The sequence below is a fragment of the Apostichopus japonicus genome, chromosome 20 (genome assembly GCF_037975245.1).
Source record: "Apostichopus japonicus isolate 1M-3 chromosome 20, ASM3797524v1, whole genome shotgun sequence".
NCBI lineage: Eukaryota > Metazoa > Echinodermata > Holothuroidea > Aspidochirotida > Stichopodidae > Apostichopus > Apostichopus japonicus.
This window is the reverse complement of record NC_092580.1, coordinates 11,037,351-11,054,458: the sequence shown is the minus strand read 5'-3', so window position 1 is coordinate 11,054,458 and position 17,108 is coordinate 11,037,351. Positions and strand designations below refer to the sequence as shown.

Sequence of the window (17,108 nt, the reverse complement as noted above, 5' to 3'; positions counted from 1 at the left end):
TTCATTGCTGATTGTTCAAATTGTATATTGCTATTTCACATTCTTACAAGATAACACAAAAAAGTACACAGAAATAATTTTCAACGCTTCATTCTGATAATGACAGTCGGCATATTGAGCATAATTATAATAATAGTAATCTTCAAATAGTACATTCAGACAAAACAATATATATCGAGTCATCATATTAAGAGCACAGACAAATAGGCTCATGAATTTTTGAGAGAGAGAAGAAAAAAAAATTGTTAAGTAAAAATTAATCAAATATAAATTCCAAAGAAAACAGTTTTTTTTTTGTCTCTTTCCATCATGTATATGTACAAATTCAAAACTTACATTATCATTTAAAGTTTATAAAAAAGAAACAATACTATATATATGAAAATTATTGAGAAATCAACGATAATTTATTAACTATAATCTAGCACAATAACGAGGCATTTCAAAAAAAAAAATCTAAATCACGGAAAAGGGAATGGAACAGAAAGGGAAAACCAGAAAGAAGAAAAAACAAAAAGGATGTTAATTTCACTAAAGTTGATGAGAACAAAGATACTGTTAATATTTGATACGAGAGGCATAATAATAGATTCTTATAGGGCGCAATATACCTGAGGCGGTCTCAATGCGCTTATATAATGATAAACGTCAACTTTGGTAAAATATACAAGGCAGAGTAACTATCAGCAATATAAATGTGTCATGGAGAGGGAGGGGGGGGAGGTGGTCCAGGCAAGGGGGTAGTGGAAGGAAGGAAAAGTTATTGGTAGGTGAATATGAAATGAAGAGGAAATTTGGTCATTTGTGAGAAACTGTTTAATATTAGGGTGACTAAAATATTAAACGTAGTAATGGTATTATTGTTCAGATTTTGTTCAGTCTCCAGACTCAACAATATACCAAATCTTGACAGTTTTTGAGGATAACGTACAAGGTAAGATGAACAATTGTAGACTGAATATTGTATCCTAGGCATAGTATCAATTAATTACCAACAATTTTTTTTTGGCAAAGTTCCTACCACAACCGTCCCCCTTCCCCCGCCCCTGCCCCCCATCCTTCCTCCCACTCTACAATCATTAGGGTCCAACAGCTGCATCATCAAGGGGACATAGACATAGGGAGTGAACCAAAAGCCTAATTAAATTTGAAATAAGGTGGTAGGTTTGTGCAAGTGTGTGTGTACACAGATAGGTCCTATCTGTGGCCAATCTCAAGCTAAATGACTATTTTCTATCATCAGATTGATTGATTGAACGCACAATTATTCAATCTTCTCGATGACTGGTTTCCATAAACAGCTCAATGTGACTTTATGTTTGCTTTGTCTAGATATGATAATCATATTCAATCTTGTTAAAACTAAATCAGCACGGTTCGTTCACGCATATCTTCCGTTTATAAGCATTGACCTCGCTGGACAAATAATGTTTGTCGTTGGGAACGACCTCAGTGAAATAATGCTGGATGTCTGCGCAATATCTGAAAGAAATTAAACCCTATAGCTGTGGCCGACTAAAGTGTGCGTTTTCAGTGTGTATGATGACTGTAGTGAAAGCCAATCTTTTATCATCATTTTGATCTCGAAAACAACATTTGCAGACAATGTATCTCAAAGCAAAAAAAAATAGCACCAGAAAAGTCTAAACTTCCCCATGTTACAATTCCCTGGTAATCTGCTGCACCTCATGCAAAACCCATCTTTCTCCAAACCACCACCCCCCCCAACACCACCACCACGAGGTGAGGCACAACACAAAGTATAAAAGGTGAAAATTAAATTAAAAATACATAGCTTGTATCTTGCATATGGCAAAAACGGAATCTTTCCAATGAAGGATCCTAAAATGAGGCTTTTTCTTACATTTTTTTTATACAAGAGATTTTTTTTAAAACTCTTATAAGAACCTGTCAAATGAAATCTATCACTGTGATATTCATACCAGTATTCTGCATTTGAAATACCCAATTATTTAAACCAGGAAAGGTTTACGAATAATTATCTTTGGTGTGATGGGATAATGTCCAAATGGATAATACGGATACGACGACTTCTCGAAACATTTTATCAGAAGACGACGATAACTTCCCTGACCTTTGCGTAGCAATAAAAGAAACAAGGAATGCTCTCGATATGTTAATAGAAACAAAACAAAACTAGAAAGCCAGTAGGCGTTATGATTCCTTGCCATACAACTTCCTCAAAACTTAAAATAATGTAATCTATCTGACTATTAAATGTAGAGCAGATGAGTTAAATTTTGTCCAATTTGTCCCTTGTGGGCATCAAAATGCCATTCACTCAATAACGATTTTGACAGTTTAGAATTTTAAAACCAAAATGTTCCAGAAAGAAACAGTCTTCCTTCATGATATATATATTAACACACTTGAACCAAACTTTGAGCTAGCAAACCCCTTTAAATAATTGTCCAGCATTACATGACATTCGTTTACATACTGTGAAATAATTCTTGAGTAAATGGCCAAGTTTTCAACCTTTTCAGATAATCTGTTGACCCCTTGAGCCCGTTTGCACCATTGGAGACCCACCCCTTGAAGCTCAGAGGGAGAAACCCCTTGTAGGAGGTTTAAGTGAAATATTCGCCTGATAAAATTGTGCCACATTCCACTGGTCAATCCACTATTTTGTTATATTGTAAAAGTTATATCAACAGCTTTGTAAAGCATTTTGGTGACAGCTGGTATTCAGAGTATTGGGGGTGGGGGCATTTGATAGAACCCTGTGTAACATTAGGTATAGGCCTACACTACACTACACAAACAAGCACTGCCTAACATAAATCTACAAGTCAGCAATGAAGAAATTTAATAAATGATGGGAGCTTTGTAGCTAAAATGACACTTTCTTTCTGCATGAATGCCCTCAAACTGAAACATTCCTGTGACGTTGACTAATATATATACCACCTGGACAGATGATAAAATGAACAGCTGGTAAAGTTAATAATTTTGACGTCATTGGCACCATTTCCTGCTTCGCCATGGCAACGGCAAGTGCCTTGACCTCTTTCATATGCTATCAAAACATACCTCTGCATAATTTGCTCCTGTCCCACCAGTATCTCTTGTCACATACACTTTGGGTTACAAATAATAACTTTTCTGTTATTTTATTTTTATTAACAAAAAAAATTATACCTCATAGCACAGTCGGCCTTCTTTAGCCTAACATACAAATATACCAGACATATCATAGCCTGACACTTAACTTACAGTCTCAAAGTGTTTTAAGTAACTAAGCTATATCCTGGGGGTTTCCCCACAAAACGTCCTTAGCCCAGCATTACGAACTGGTAAGAGGTACATGGGAGTGAAATCGGCAACGTGAAAACGGGCTGGCCCCCTGATGACTTTTGTTTCCACTCCTTTCTTTCAATGTTTGCTTCCCTTGTTAAAACTAGTATAGCAGTGGCTAACACTTTGCAACAGTCAAGTTCAAACTCTCTCTACCTAACGTACTGTGAACTGGTGTTTTACATAATTAAAAGACAACAACAGTGACAGTAAACATGAAACATTAATCTAGACTGCTCTATAATTTTTGACTGCTTGTTGTTTGTGTTCCACAATGATCTAGCTTCCTCTATAATTTTACTGCTGTTAATGTCACAATATAGGTGTTTTTATCCACAGATTAACTTTGTAGGAAAATCTTGGATGGGATCTTCAATGTTACACGTATTGATAGATTCTCGTCCTGACCAACGGTAGGTGATGTACTGTATTTACTGTGTAAAGTGTATCACTAGGTTGACGTACTGTATTTACTGTGTAAAGTGTATCACTAGGTTGATGTACTGTATTTACTGTGTAAAGTGTATCACTAGGTTGATGTACTGTATTTACTGTGTGAAGTGTATCACTAGGTTGATGTACTGTTTTTACTGTGTAAAGTGTATCCCTGAACTGGATTCAACACCGAAGTGGTACTTATTGTTCCAGCTGCAACAAACTCTGAACGTTCTCCAGACTGGATGTGCACAAATTTGTGGGGAAAAAAATAAAAAATCCTCTCATTTTTTGGGTGCAGGGAAACCTACCTACATAATAAAATAATGTAAAGTTGATTTAAATTGGTTTAGTACAAACAAGCATCTACTGGGATGCAACATAATTCGGTCAGCGGCTACAACATGCTCCATTCTTTCGACAGAAAAGAGACGAGAAAACTCCTACTTGGAGACTTTTAAAGAACAATTCATTAGCAATACCACTCACTGCTGCTCTTCAACAATATGCAGAAACACAAACACCTCTTGGGGGACATTAAAGTATCACTTTAGGCACAAACTTAATAATGTTGAAATGTTGTACACTTACTTCTCATCAGTTCAGCTGGTACTTCTATAACACTCTTTAATTTGGGATGGAATGACCCTTTAAACAGCTGATGCTCATCAGTTTAAAAAGCGACTGGACTATGTAGTCTAACACACAAACAATTAGGGTAGGTTCCTCGAATGCAGCACGAGACTCTATCTGAAAACATACCGCTGGGTATGGCCTCAAATGCAGTGTTTGTAAATATGTTACAAAATTGGTCAAATTGTGTTGAATATCATCCAAGGATATTGTTTATTTGAAGTAAAAACAACAAATTTTGGTTGAGTTATTAGCATTAAAAAAACAATGGAATTAACATTTATTTTTGACTTAAAGGAGAATTCCAGAGGTTTAACATATTTTAAAGGTGTAGATCTTGAAAGCTGGAATAGCAAGAGGAACATTGCTAGCATTTGGATTTTCCTCTTTTTTCACCCCTCAAGACATATCAAGCCTAGATTCCTACCTAGCGTCATCTATTAAGAACCGCAATTGACGAATATTTAAAGAAAACTAAGAAATCCAAGATTGACTCAGCTGCGATAGCCTGCACCGCTCTTTCAATATATACTGTATGATGAGCAAACTTTGCTTTATATCCGAAATATACAGCAGATATTTGAAATATTATAAGAATAATGATAATCGCTATAGAGAAAGACCACAAAAATAATCTCATCTTTAGTTTTCGTTGCTCGATCTACCGTTCGACTCTCGGAGACGCGACCATCTCTTCCTCGTCTCTCGTGCACCTGCTCGACCGCTCGAGACTGCGAGTGTGATCTAGCTCGGAGGCAAATCCGTACCTTGCACGGGTTTGTCTCCAGCCGTACAGGATTCACAAACACCGCCGTGATCTGTAGGGTAATGTTCTCGACAAAATGTTGATGGTGAACGTGAGGTGATGTCGTGCTATTTATAACTCCACTGTGGACGACAGACAGTTCCAACATCTTTGACATGTAGCGTCAAAACTGTTTTTTGTATACAATAAAGTGGTGAAAGCAAGATCCCCCTTCCCCCCTCCCCCTTTTAAGAAATGACAAAGCCTCGAGGGGCATGGAACATTCCAGTCTGGATTCCTAAATCTCTTCCGACTCACTGCCTTGTTGACTCTCGACGGCGTTCAAGTGGACGTGGTTCGGCGAAGCCAAGGCATACCCCGGCGGTGCCCTCGCGATGGAGGGCAGGTCCGACAGGGATATGCACTTATCTTTGAAGGCGTGTAGGAGAAAGATACCGGCGACTATCGTTCCGAATCCCGCCAGGGTGGCAAGGCAGTCCACCGCGTTCATGTTGCCCCACTCCTGGAACAGGATGGCGGACGCCGTCACCACACATGTTGTGAAGAATACGTAATAGATGGGGGATATCACCGCCGCGTTGAACGTGTCCAACGCTTTATTTAGGTAATGCATGTTCACCGATATGCAGATGACTAAGGAGAATATTAAAAAGTACGTGAGTGGATTCCTAAAGCTGCTTTCCCCTTGAAAAAACTCCTTCATGGCTATACCGAATCCCTTGCAGGCCAGCACAGACAGGGAGCCGATCAGCGCACATATAGTGATGTAGACCAGCATGTTGGTCTGTCCGTACTTCGGCGAGTAAATGAAGATCAAGATGAGCGAGCAACCGATCACCATCAAGGTGAACATCACGAAAACTAAAGAGGAAGAGAAGGACGACGTGAGACAAATTTCAATACGCGGAATCAACCAAAGAGAGATTGCGATCTCACTTTGTGAGAGAAAATTGCCACACAAAATTAATTTTATGTAGCAACTTAATCAAGTTGCACATTATTTTGCATATATATATATATATATATATATATATATATATATATATACATATATGTATATATATCTTTTCATATATATGTATATATATATATATTTGAAATTGTAGTGAGTTGAAAAATCCAAAACAGTGAAAAAAACTCCAGCCTTCACTGGGATTCAAACCTGGTTCTCCCACTTGCGGACATCCTAACCACTAGAATATGGACGCTGATTGTATGTCCAGAGGTTCAAAACCGGTAAGGAAGGTCGTAATTCCACTGTAGGCGTTTTTCACCTGTATCGAACAATACTAGTTCTCCTTTTGGTGACATATTTTGCCTTACTCTAGAGATCAAACATGATGCTAACCAAATCGAAATCATTTGTGATTCCTAAAGCCGGATCTCGAAAGAGATACATTGAACAGACTTTATGTTAATGAAATGGAGGTAAACGACAAAGGCAAATGAATATATATAATTGAAATCGTAATGAGTTGATAAATCAAGAACAGTGAAAAAAACTTCCAGCCTCCACCTGGATTCGAACCCCGGCCTCCCGCTTTGTACGCGGACACCCTAACCACTACGCTATGGATGCTGATTGTATGTCCAGAGGTTCGAAACCGGTAAGGAATGTCATATATATATATATATACACTCAAATTTATGTCCAGATGGCTTTTAGTATCTTAAATATTACCGGCCAACTTACCAGGATCACCCAGCCTAACTGCTAGTTCGTCTAACGAATTCGCTCCATCACCTTCCTTCGGCGCATGGAGTACCATGACTGTCGATCCTAACACACACTGCAGACATCCTATCTTGCATAGCAAATTCAGGTGCTCTTTGAGAAATATAGCAGAGAGAACAGCCCTGTTGGAAGAGGAGAGGAAGAAATGGAAAATCAAAAATCCATGGCCAAAAAAAATATATGTCCAGACGTCTTTGGCATTCACTATTCTCTGCATGGCTCTTTCTGCTTTATAATGGCAATGCACTAAAGACTTACTGACCATGACCATAATTACTTCTGTCCTATACAAATATATGACACTTGCCTCTAACAATGGGGATCTTCAGCGTTTCTGCTAGAGGGCGCTGTCATATGGGTCCTAACAGTACCTAATGTGTATGATCTATCCTGTTTAAAGATCTTCACAGATTTTGTATAGTGCTTCTAGTCTATGTGTTGTAGTTCAGTGTATAAGTACAGTACTTTCCATGTCGGAGACTTGGATACACATTTTTGGATGCTCAAAGCTAAAACTAAGTTTAGCTGACGTGATTGAGAATACCTCAAAGAAGCCTTCTGATTGGTCGATGACCACACATTTATATATGTATTTTTGATCCTCCTGCAAGCAGGAACCCGCGAAGAAGCCTCATTGGCTTATCAAAGCCGCAAGCTGACCCAAGTCAGTCTCTTACATTCATATGTATAAAGTTGCCCAACTAATTGGTAGAGGGGAGAGGTGGGGCAGGGTGCAACATTTTGTTGGAGCAAAAATGTGCTAGTGATGAGTGGTCAAAAATGTATGTTATTTCCAATATGTCACACTGTGTTTCATTTTAGAAACGTGCAGATACCTTTCCCAGAAGTGTCTGTCAGAGATTCCTGCAAGGAAATTCCCAGTGATTTCAGAGACTGCAGCTTGTCAAGTTTCGTGGAACTACTGTAGATAGGATCGATATGACAGCACCCTCAATTGATTTAGGGCATGGCTGGAGATCTCCATCATTGGCATTCTTGCACTACGGCCCCCTTATGGCCTGCCTTTCGAACCTACCGATCCTAAGTGTCTACAACGTGTTTTCTAGCTTGGATTTTCATCCCCTGAATTTTGTTCATTATATTGTTCTGTTTTCTTTCATAAAGTCTTCAAAAGTCAGAAACTGAATTTATTGCAAGTTAACCGTTGCTCTTTATAACATTCTCTTTATAACATTTGGTGTGAAAACTATCGATCTACATACAGTACTTAAGTTCAACATTTAGGGTCGATATGCTTGTGCAACTCGTCGGCAAACGTCGTCTGCAGCAACACGAGCTGCAAGTATGTTCTTCTTACATTAACACTTGAGTTACATCAGCGGAGCAGAAATAATGAGTCAAGGTTAGTGCTTCTGCCACGAAATTCACATATCTGAGAATGTTCATCCTTAACACATAGACGGATTGCTTATCACATTGTTTTCTTTGGCCAAGCTGAATGTGGTGAACTCAATTCAGTTTCGTACTTATGCTGATCTCCAAACCTAAATTCATCTCTCCTTTGACAAAGATCGACAAGATGGCATGGAGCCAACCCACCCCCCATCTTCCACCACCCCCCCATCTTCCCCCACCCCAGAAAAAAATCAACAAAGATATACTGTAAAATGTCAATTTGAATTTTTGATATTTTAGATCGATACTAAACAATAGGCAGCTCTCTTAACCAAATACACTATAATGCTACTGATAAAAATTGGGCCAAAATTGCTACAGTGTACAGGGTACCTGTGTTTAGCTTTCCTAACTATCCCAACTTACACCCCATACTACTTGATTTTTATTTCTTTTTCTTCCCTCTCCCAGGATCTTATCATCGCAACTTCTAAAATCAAATCAAAATGGCCTTCAATTCCCCCGTGGTATCTCACACGAATGCCTATATCGGTCCTTTTCCCATTGTTGTTCTGCTTTCTCGATTGCATTAGAAACCGACATCCACGCTCCATCCTCCGGTGGGAAGAGAGTCAGTGGTTTCTAGATCTGATTAAAGTTGTTCTTCATCTCCAGTATAAAGTAATTGGTTCCTCTCTCAAGGATTAGCAATTTTTAGAACCAAACAGACTACGGGCCTTCCAATCCAGGCAAGAAGAAAAGCAAACGACGAATGTTCGTTCGAGCGGATGCCGTTGCCAGGCTACAAGCTCTAACATGTAGAGATCTTCTGCTGTTCACGACACAATGCTTGCTGACAAACGGATAAATTAATTATGATTCGAGTCTTACAACATCCATAACTCTGGAAAGAATGATGTATTGACATTAAAGGGATGTTCCCAAATGCAGAGAGGAATCGGTTTTTATACATTTTCCCGGCGTTATTAGGTCAAACCTATATCCCCTTTAGTGGGGGGGGGGGGGCTTTATATTTTCATGAACAAGGACAAGTGAAAGAATTTGGGTTTTTTAAAAATTATTTTATCCACGTATCCAAGCTACAACAATGCGGTGAGCGGCATCACCATGGCGATTAAGCTGCAAAGACGTTTCTGTTTTTCTTTAATAGCGAGCAAAACGGTTTTATATCCATAGCGGAATCTATGATAATATTCTCAGTATTCGCATTTAAAATGAAGCGATTAATGCAAGAGTGCAGAGATGATGTAACAGATAATCACACATGGAGCGACTCGATAACAAGATTACAAAGAGGAGGGTAAAGCTTTCGCTTGGGATGACATTGCAGATCACTCACACAGTGTTACATTTCAGATAGGACAGCTATGAGCTACGAACAGCTACGAAGAGCTACAAAGCTTCAAAGCTACGGGTTAGGGTTACGAAGCTACATACAGTAGCTATGAACAAGGGCAAATTTATATGTGGATGTTAGACAGCAGTGGTGGATTATTATTGTTCTTCCTGCAATTAAACATAATGTCTGCCCCCTATATAGATACCTCTAAAGCTGCTTTTAGCAGTTCACTTTGACAAATCTGTCCAGGATATTGGATTCGAAATTCCCAAAACATTCATTTGATAAATCTTTTCTACTTTATTTCAAGTCAAAAATTCCCAAAACATTCATTTGATAGGTCAGGAGGTGTCATATCCAATAATGCCTTCTGCATGTGATTAATAATGTTCATGAAAATGTGTCTCGGCAACAAATATTACTGAGAATCAATTAAAAACAATGCACTAATGTACTAATTGGCTCGTTAACCTTGACTTGGTCACAACAAAACTACACGAGGATAGCTTTATTGGATCAATTGTTACCTTTGTTTGGATTAATACTCTGTGGGTTTGGTGAGACGGTTTGACCAAAATGCAAAGATAAACATAACAAGCAAACCAATCCTGTCTATTGACTGTTATAACTGGTCCGTTTTTTCATCATTTCAATAAATGTAGCATTCTTTACTAATGATGAAAGATTTCATATTTGATTTCAGTTTTGAATATTACAAATTAGGAGTTTGCGTTAGTTGACCGTGCTTTTAATTTGATTTCGTCGACATTCATCAGAGACGAAAGAACATCAGATCACTCTGGAGGGAACATCCTAGGATCATTGGTCCTCCATCAAATTTCCATGAGGGCCCAGAGAGACAACATCGGTTGAAACAAAGGGCCAGACAGATTTTAGGACCTCACCACCCCTAGATCGAGCTATGTGCGGGCCCCGCAGGGTCGGGCGCAGAAGCCTAAAGACTGAGGGGTCTCTGTCTACCAGATCAGAGAGAGATAATGGGTCCTTTTTTATTTCCCTGGGCCAGAGATTGAACTCTTGCATGGCCTGAATCTGAACAAAGCTGAGGTGTGATAATTTGCTGACATGTTTGTACACAAAACAATAATTGACCTCACGAAAATGTATGCATGCAATACTTGACATTGCTAAGTCTATTGTGATTCTGTAAGTGATGCTTCTCACAGGATAGTTGACCATCAACTCTATTTGGTCTGAAAGCATGGTGTGATGGGTGGAGCGTCCACTCCACAACTGTAAAGGTGTTTCCAATTCAAAACCCCACCAGGAAACCAGATTCTCTTGCCTGTACCTATTCAAACTTGCCACTGTGTGCTAAAACTTGTGGATGTGGTTCTTTTTCTTTATAAATCCAAGGCATCTTTTAGTTAAAAGTGCACAACAGCTAAAAGTACTCAAAGTCCACAACAGATTTGCAGGTGCTACTGTATAAATTGCACAATTAAATTTTGCTCTTCTAACGGTTTGTAACGACAAGAAAAAATAAGACAATAATTATTATGATGATTTGGTCAAAGGTCGAGACTACTTACGTCACCAAAACACTGAGGGCGCCGAGAGGTGTCACCAATAAGGCAGGAGCAAAAGCATAAGCCACAAAGTTAAAGATTTCCCCAAATGCCACTGAAGGATAAAAAGAAGATTATAAATTAGTGAAAATGAAAAAGATGAGTAGGAGGGGGGGGGTGGGGGATCTGATTTAATGTATCATTTCTAGTCAGACCAGACTTGACAAAACTTTTTGCATTGGTCTGTAAAGTTCAGACATTAGACTACCGTACTGTATGTCGATTGATCGACGGTGACAACGTTAGACAGGATACGCAGCTCCCAGCTCACTTTTGGGTGGTGAAATGAGGAAGGGAGGGCATTGACTGGAGGGCTCCGGACATAGAGGGTGCACAGTGTTGAAAGGTTACCAGTTCATTCTAGGCACGGTAGAACGAGAGTGCTGAGATTGTGAGTAGACAGGTAAGCGAGTAAAGTTAAGATTAGGATGGAAACCTTGGCTTATAATTTGTATTGCTATCAACCTGCATGAAGAGTACAGTATACATGCCATATTTGCATAGGGACTTCCCCCCCCAATATCGGTGTCGTTTGAAGTCTCGATTATTCGATGGATGGAACCTAATATATTAGTGACGTACTGTATGTCCAAAACTGGTACCACTGTAACCGTAGCACCAAACCACGGACCATGCAACTCTTAATTCAGCTGTACAGCTAGCATTGTTTCTGACTTTAGGGAATACAACATTTCAATAAAACATTCATCTAATCGAAACAAACTAATGGGATTACTATCTTGCACTCATTTACTTCCCTGAGACCAAGACCACCATTGTACCTTTGTCCATTGCTAACTCTTTAATCATTTGAAATAGATTTTTGTTTTCAAGAGTATTGCTCTTTCCCCCTCCCCCTCCCTCACTCCATTTTAGTTCATCAAATCAGCATCCTTTATACTCACATAAACCGAAGCCAGCCCACCACAACGGTTCACCTAGATATGCATGGCCTCCATCACCTGTAGTAAAGAGAGAGGTTAGCAAAACGGATTAGTGAAAATAATACTGTCATTTATTACATGAATGGTGCAAAATAGGCGGACAATATTCTCCAATACTTTCTGAGGGAAAAAAAGGAACAAAATATACAAAACGACCAAAAAAGGAGAAAAAAATAAGAAAAACGTAGTTGATCACATTAACGATAAAAATACAAAAACATGACAAGAGTTGTCGGACAATGCACAAACAAAACAATCTTCCCATCGTGACTGGTCCAGGGCAAAAAAATGGTGCATTCCAGCTCACCAATTCCTAAATTTAAAGCCCAAGTTGCAATATTCCGTTCAAGTCCAACCGAGGCTTCAGTGTTCCTTTAACATTTGTATAAATTTACTATAGAAGACTTAGTTATGGGGATTCTAGACCGCAAAAGAAGAACCTGCCTTCTCTGAGGCCCAACGAGAGGATGATTTGAGTACTGTACAAAGTTCTAATGTTCACCGAGTGTAACTGCATGGCAAACGATCTCATTACAAGTTCTCTTAGTGGATCATCTACAGTATTAAATGTACCATGAACTGACTGCAGACTGCTTAAGTACAGTACCACATAAAGGCTATGACTGCATCAGTCAAAGAAATCCATGAAGTCGTTGGTGCTTCATTTATCAATTTTTTTGGGAAGGAACGTTCCAACCACGAAAAACTGACAAGAAATGACAAAAGCAAGCAAAAGAAAAAGTTGAAAAGATTTTGAAAAGTTGAAAGTTCAATAGCTCAGTTGATAGAGCGCAGAGCTGGTCACTGTACTGTACTTAAGGTCACTGGTTTGAATCCTGTTCTAGTCAACCAAGGTTTTTGCTCTTTTTTATGATGTTTGAAGGGTTGGGTAACAGTAGATGGAGAAAACAACGTACATTGGTGGAAACAGTCCAAATAAAATGTCAGGTTGAAGCAAAATCTGCATTTTTATCTTCTACGATATTTTGCTACAATCTGGTACATATTACACCGTTTGCCGGTAACATAAAAGAAGAGTCACCCCTCCTACAGTAAATCTGTTACTTTTAGTCCGACCATATTGCACAAGTCTAGAAGTGACAAAATTTAGGCATTAAAAACCTCAGAGGTCTTTGTGACTGAAAAATATTAAACACAAAGCTGAACTTGTGGTGACACAAAACGTTCGTCACAGACATCGAACAAACATGGAAGAGACAATTGCAGGCAAGAGCAATGCCGCTTGTGTGCTCTTTCATCCTTTGTGCATCTAGGAAAGGATTACTACATTGTTCAATATTACAAAACTATAGACCAAAGAACCAATAAGTCGACATTATCAGAATTTCACTGCTTGTTTTCATGAAGACTCTTTTGTACTTTGTTCACACAAGAATAGTTGCTATAGAGACAACTGCACACTGGAGGTGCATTATCTTTGTCTTGATCATCATTTACATGCACACATGCACACAGACAATACAGCCTACTATTTTATTCAAACCACGCATAAAGGCATATTGTGAGATTTCTTCCTAGATTAATATAAACTTCCATAAAACCAAATGGTGTGGAAAATGTAGAGAAAAAGTACAGTGTGACCGTCTGCCATTGTCTGTTTCTAAAGCTCAGGTATTGATTTTGTAAATCTATAAGTACTAAAATCAAACATCAACTATTACAGTAAGGTTACTCTTTAGAGGAATATTACTACATTCAAATAATGAAGCAAACTGTCCTTGACAACTTTGAACATTTCCCAGGAAATAATTTATACGGCATCGGATCACGAAATACTGTATATTGAAAAATGGGCAAATCCCTACACAAATACACATGTACATACAGTACATGTGCAGCTTTTACTTTTTTCTCTCTTTGTTTCCCGAAAGAGTCACTCTTACCGACCTGGCAAACTTGTGAGTGGGACAAACACCTTCCTCAGGCAATCCTCCCCCTCTCCCCCCACTCCTCTCCTCTCCCCCCACTCCTCCCCTCCCTTTGCCATCCATTCTCCCTCCCCCTTCCCAATACAAACACCTTCCTCATGCTTCGTACAGTAAGTCTTGCTGTTCATAAAAAATGAAACACATGCTGAGCCGTATCTTACCACCCTTGTGCTACTACGTATACAACAAACATACATATATGTACAGTACATCAACGCACGGATGACATTTTCATTTGCAGCTGGTGTTATCTTGCCTTTCAATTTTACACTGAATTACAGAAATGAAGCATTGTTGTTATCATGCAGGAGGACTTTGGTCATTCACTTCAATAATATTAAATGAATTACTGTAAGTTATCAAAATTGACGGGGGAGGTTATAAATTCTAGCTTGCGGAATAGCACTTCCCTAAAAGACTTAATGCAATAAGGGACGCAAAACGAATGATTGGTTTTCACTGTGTTGATGCAAACCTTAGCAATATATACAATTATCTACTTCCAGATTGCAAGGAGCAAACGTAAAATTCGTAAATGAACAAAGCCACTCAAAATATTGAAAGGTTAATATATTTACATACTGTAGCTAATAGCTTCATATTTCTTTGCAACTTAGACAAAGCACCCCTTTGTGGCAGTTAACAGTTATTTGGAGCATGGCAGTTAGTTTTGAGAGTCTCGGGTCCAAAGCTTAACTTTGCACTTGAACTATTACTAGGTACCCCAACACAGTTTTCAAAAGTAGCTTCAGTGCGAAAGAAACAGTAGGTGATTGCTTAAAAGTCAAAAAATAAAAACAGCTTTTGATTCTTCAATCATCCGATAAGAAACAGATGAGTTGAGTTTTGATTGTTTCTTTCCAAACCACTACACCTAAACACCCCTTTGTTTCCCCTACACCCAATCAACCCCTCCCTCCCCACCTCCCCCTCCTGATATTTGTGTTTTCAAATCCTTATGAACTAAGGAAGGAAATTTATTGAAGTATGCCACAAGGGGTGGTGTTTTTGCGATATATTTGGCTTCTACCTCACATATTGTCAAAGACTTTCTCATGCATATATCAACAATATGACATGGAAATGAACACCACCAATGGTTTCCCTGGAACCCCCCCCCCCCCTTGCCAAAAAAACAAAACAAACAGTAGACACCCATTGAGGATTCAGACAATTGGCAGTGTCTATGGTGAACAAATTCACACATTCACACCCTCATTTTAAAAAAACTTCCATAATGCTTCCAGGGCATATATATATATTTATGAAGTGACTTTAATAACACTGCTGAAATCAAAACATGTTCCTGTGAAGGTCTGCATTGTACGATACAATAACAAAAGAATCATTTGTCAATTTCAAGGACATGGGTCACACATTCTGAAGTTCTCATTTGCATTATGGAAGCATGCATCATTCACAAAACCATACGCTGATACTACTTGTATATTTTGAGTAAATTTCAACCTTGTAAAAGTTCTTGGTGTGTTTATGACAAACTTTGCCCCAATCAGAAGAAGTAAAAAAAAGGTGTCTTAACCATTAAACAATGTGTTCCTAAAGCTCTCTCGCTCTGTTTGCACACACACATGCACACACATTATGTAGTTAGTAACAGTGCGTTTCTCATTAGAAATCTGTACTACATTACTATACTATATACTGTAGGAATAACACGCGCAGTGGTTCTAATACTAGCGATATTACACAGGTGTAATGAATACAGGGAAAAAATTTAGCATTCAAATTTTGACATATATATATAGCAGCTTTCTGAAGCTTTCTCTACCCAAAACACTATGGTTCCTACAGTATGTGTATAAAACTGACCTATATATATTTGCAAAGTTTCTAATACACTGTAGCGATCTGACCATTTTGTATAACATTTATTGAAGTGTTCGCACAGGGTATCTGGGTACCCGCCCGACGCGATACTACCCGGTTCCTAATTTATTACCCGAATCCTACGCAAAGTGTGATTTTGATGAAAAAATTGAAAGAATTCTCACAATTATTATTTATTCATTCGTTTATTTCATAGTTCAAGGAAAGACTGACAAGGAAGTATACGAGATGTTACTAATGGATTATAGACAGGATAACTAAAAAATAATAATCGCAAGTGGCTTTTTACTAAACGTTTATTCCAAATGAGATCAAATTGCGCGAATCTCGCAATCTCGCGGCTATTAAATGCGAACCCTGGGCCTGTGTAATAGATAGTAGTAGTAAAAACTGTTTAAGAGCTAAATTGGATATTTATATGGTCTGATCCAATAGAGGTGGAGAGCAAGCATAGGCAGCGGTGGCAGTGCGATGTTAGTAGTGATGTTAATTATATGAAGTTATTAACAAGTTAATGAAAAAAACAAAAGCAGATACTATTGAGGAAGGTTTAATACCATATCTTACACCTACATATTTGAACATGAAAACATTGTCAATGGAGACTCAGACTATAATTCATTTATTATAGCATCCAATATGTAATTTCTTGATAATCGCGATACACGAAGGTAAAAAATTTTGTTCCGGGTACCCAGATACGCGACGGCTAACAGCCCTCGTGTACCCGGTTCTCGGTTTTTGGACCTGTGTAAACACTAATTTTTTGCTATGCGAGACCGGATAAATTATTCCTTACAGTGAGTACTACCTACATACTGTAGCATTTTATGGTCATCCCTACTGTACATACTAAGTTCTGTCAGCATACTGACATACCTGTTATTGTTCAGTACAATTTGCTTCACACCCATGTACAGTACTGTAATAGACATCTACGATTCTAAACACTCGACAGATAACGCAATTGCTTTATATTCGCCTGAGATCTGTCTTTGGACTCGATACAGTTTACATACATCGTCACACATAAGTAGAATATACAAGGATCTCCTCAATGAAAACAATCACCGTGTAACTGTAGTTTTATGCAAACATGCTAGACGATCCCGTCACCTTACGTCCTGGTTAGCTTGAAGATCGGAGTACCAGTATTGTCTGATATAATTACAGAC

At 38.5% G+C, this 17,108-nt stretch overlaps 1 protein-coding gene across 3 annotated transcripts in view; it reads right to left on the bottom strand.

Moving 5' to 3' along the window:
• Positions 1–17,108, bottom strand: part of LOC139961061 (magnesium transporter NIPA2-like) — a 40,907-nt gene continuing 23,799 nt past the window's right edge. For all 3 annotated transcript variants that reach the window (XM_071959905.1, XM_071959903.1, XM_071959904.1), the window contains exons 3-6: positions 12,098–12,154; positions 11,157–11,247; positions 6,846–7,009; positions 1–6,013 (exon numbers count right to left, since the gene is read on the bottom strand). In XM_071959905.1, coding sequence (XP_071816006.1) covers positions 5,430–6,013; positions 6,846–7,009; positions 11,157–11,247; positions 12,098–12,154 — 896 coding nt within the window. In that variant the 3' untranslated portion in view covers positions 1–5,429. The remainder of the gene's footprint in view (positions 6,014–6,845; positions 7,010–11,156; positions 11,248–12,097; positions 12,155–17,108) is intronic.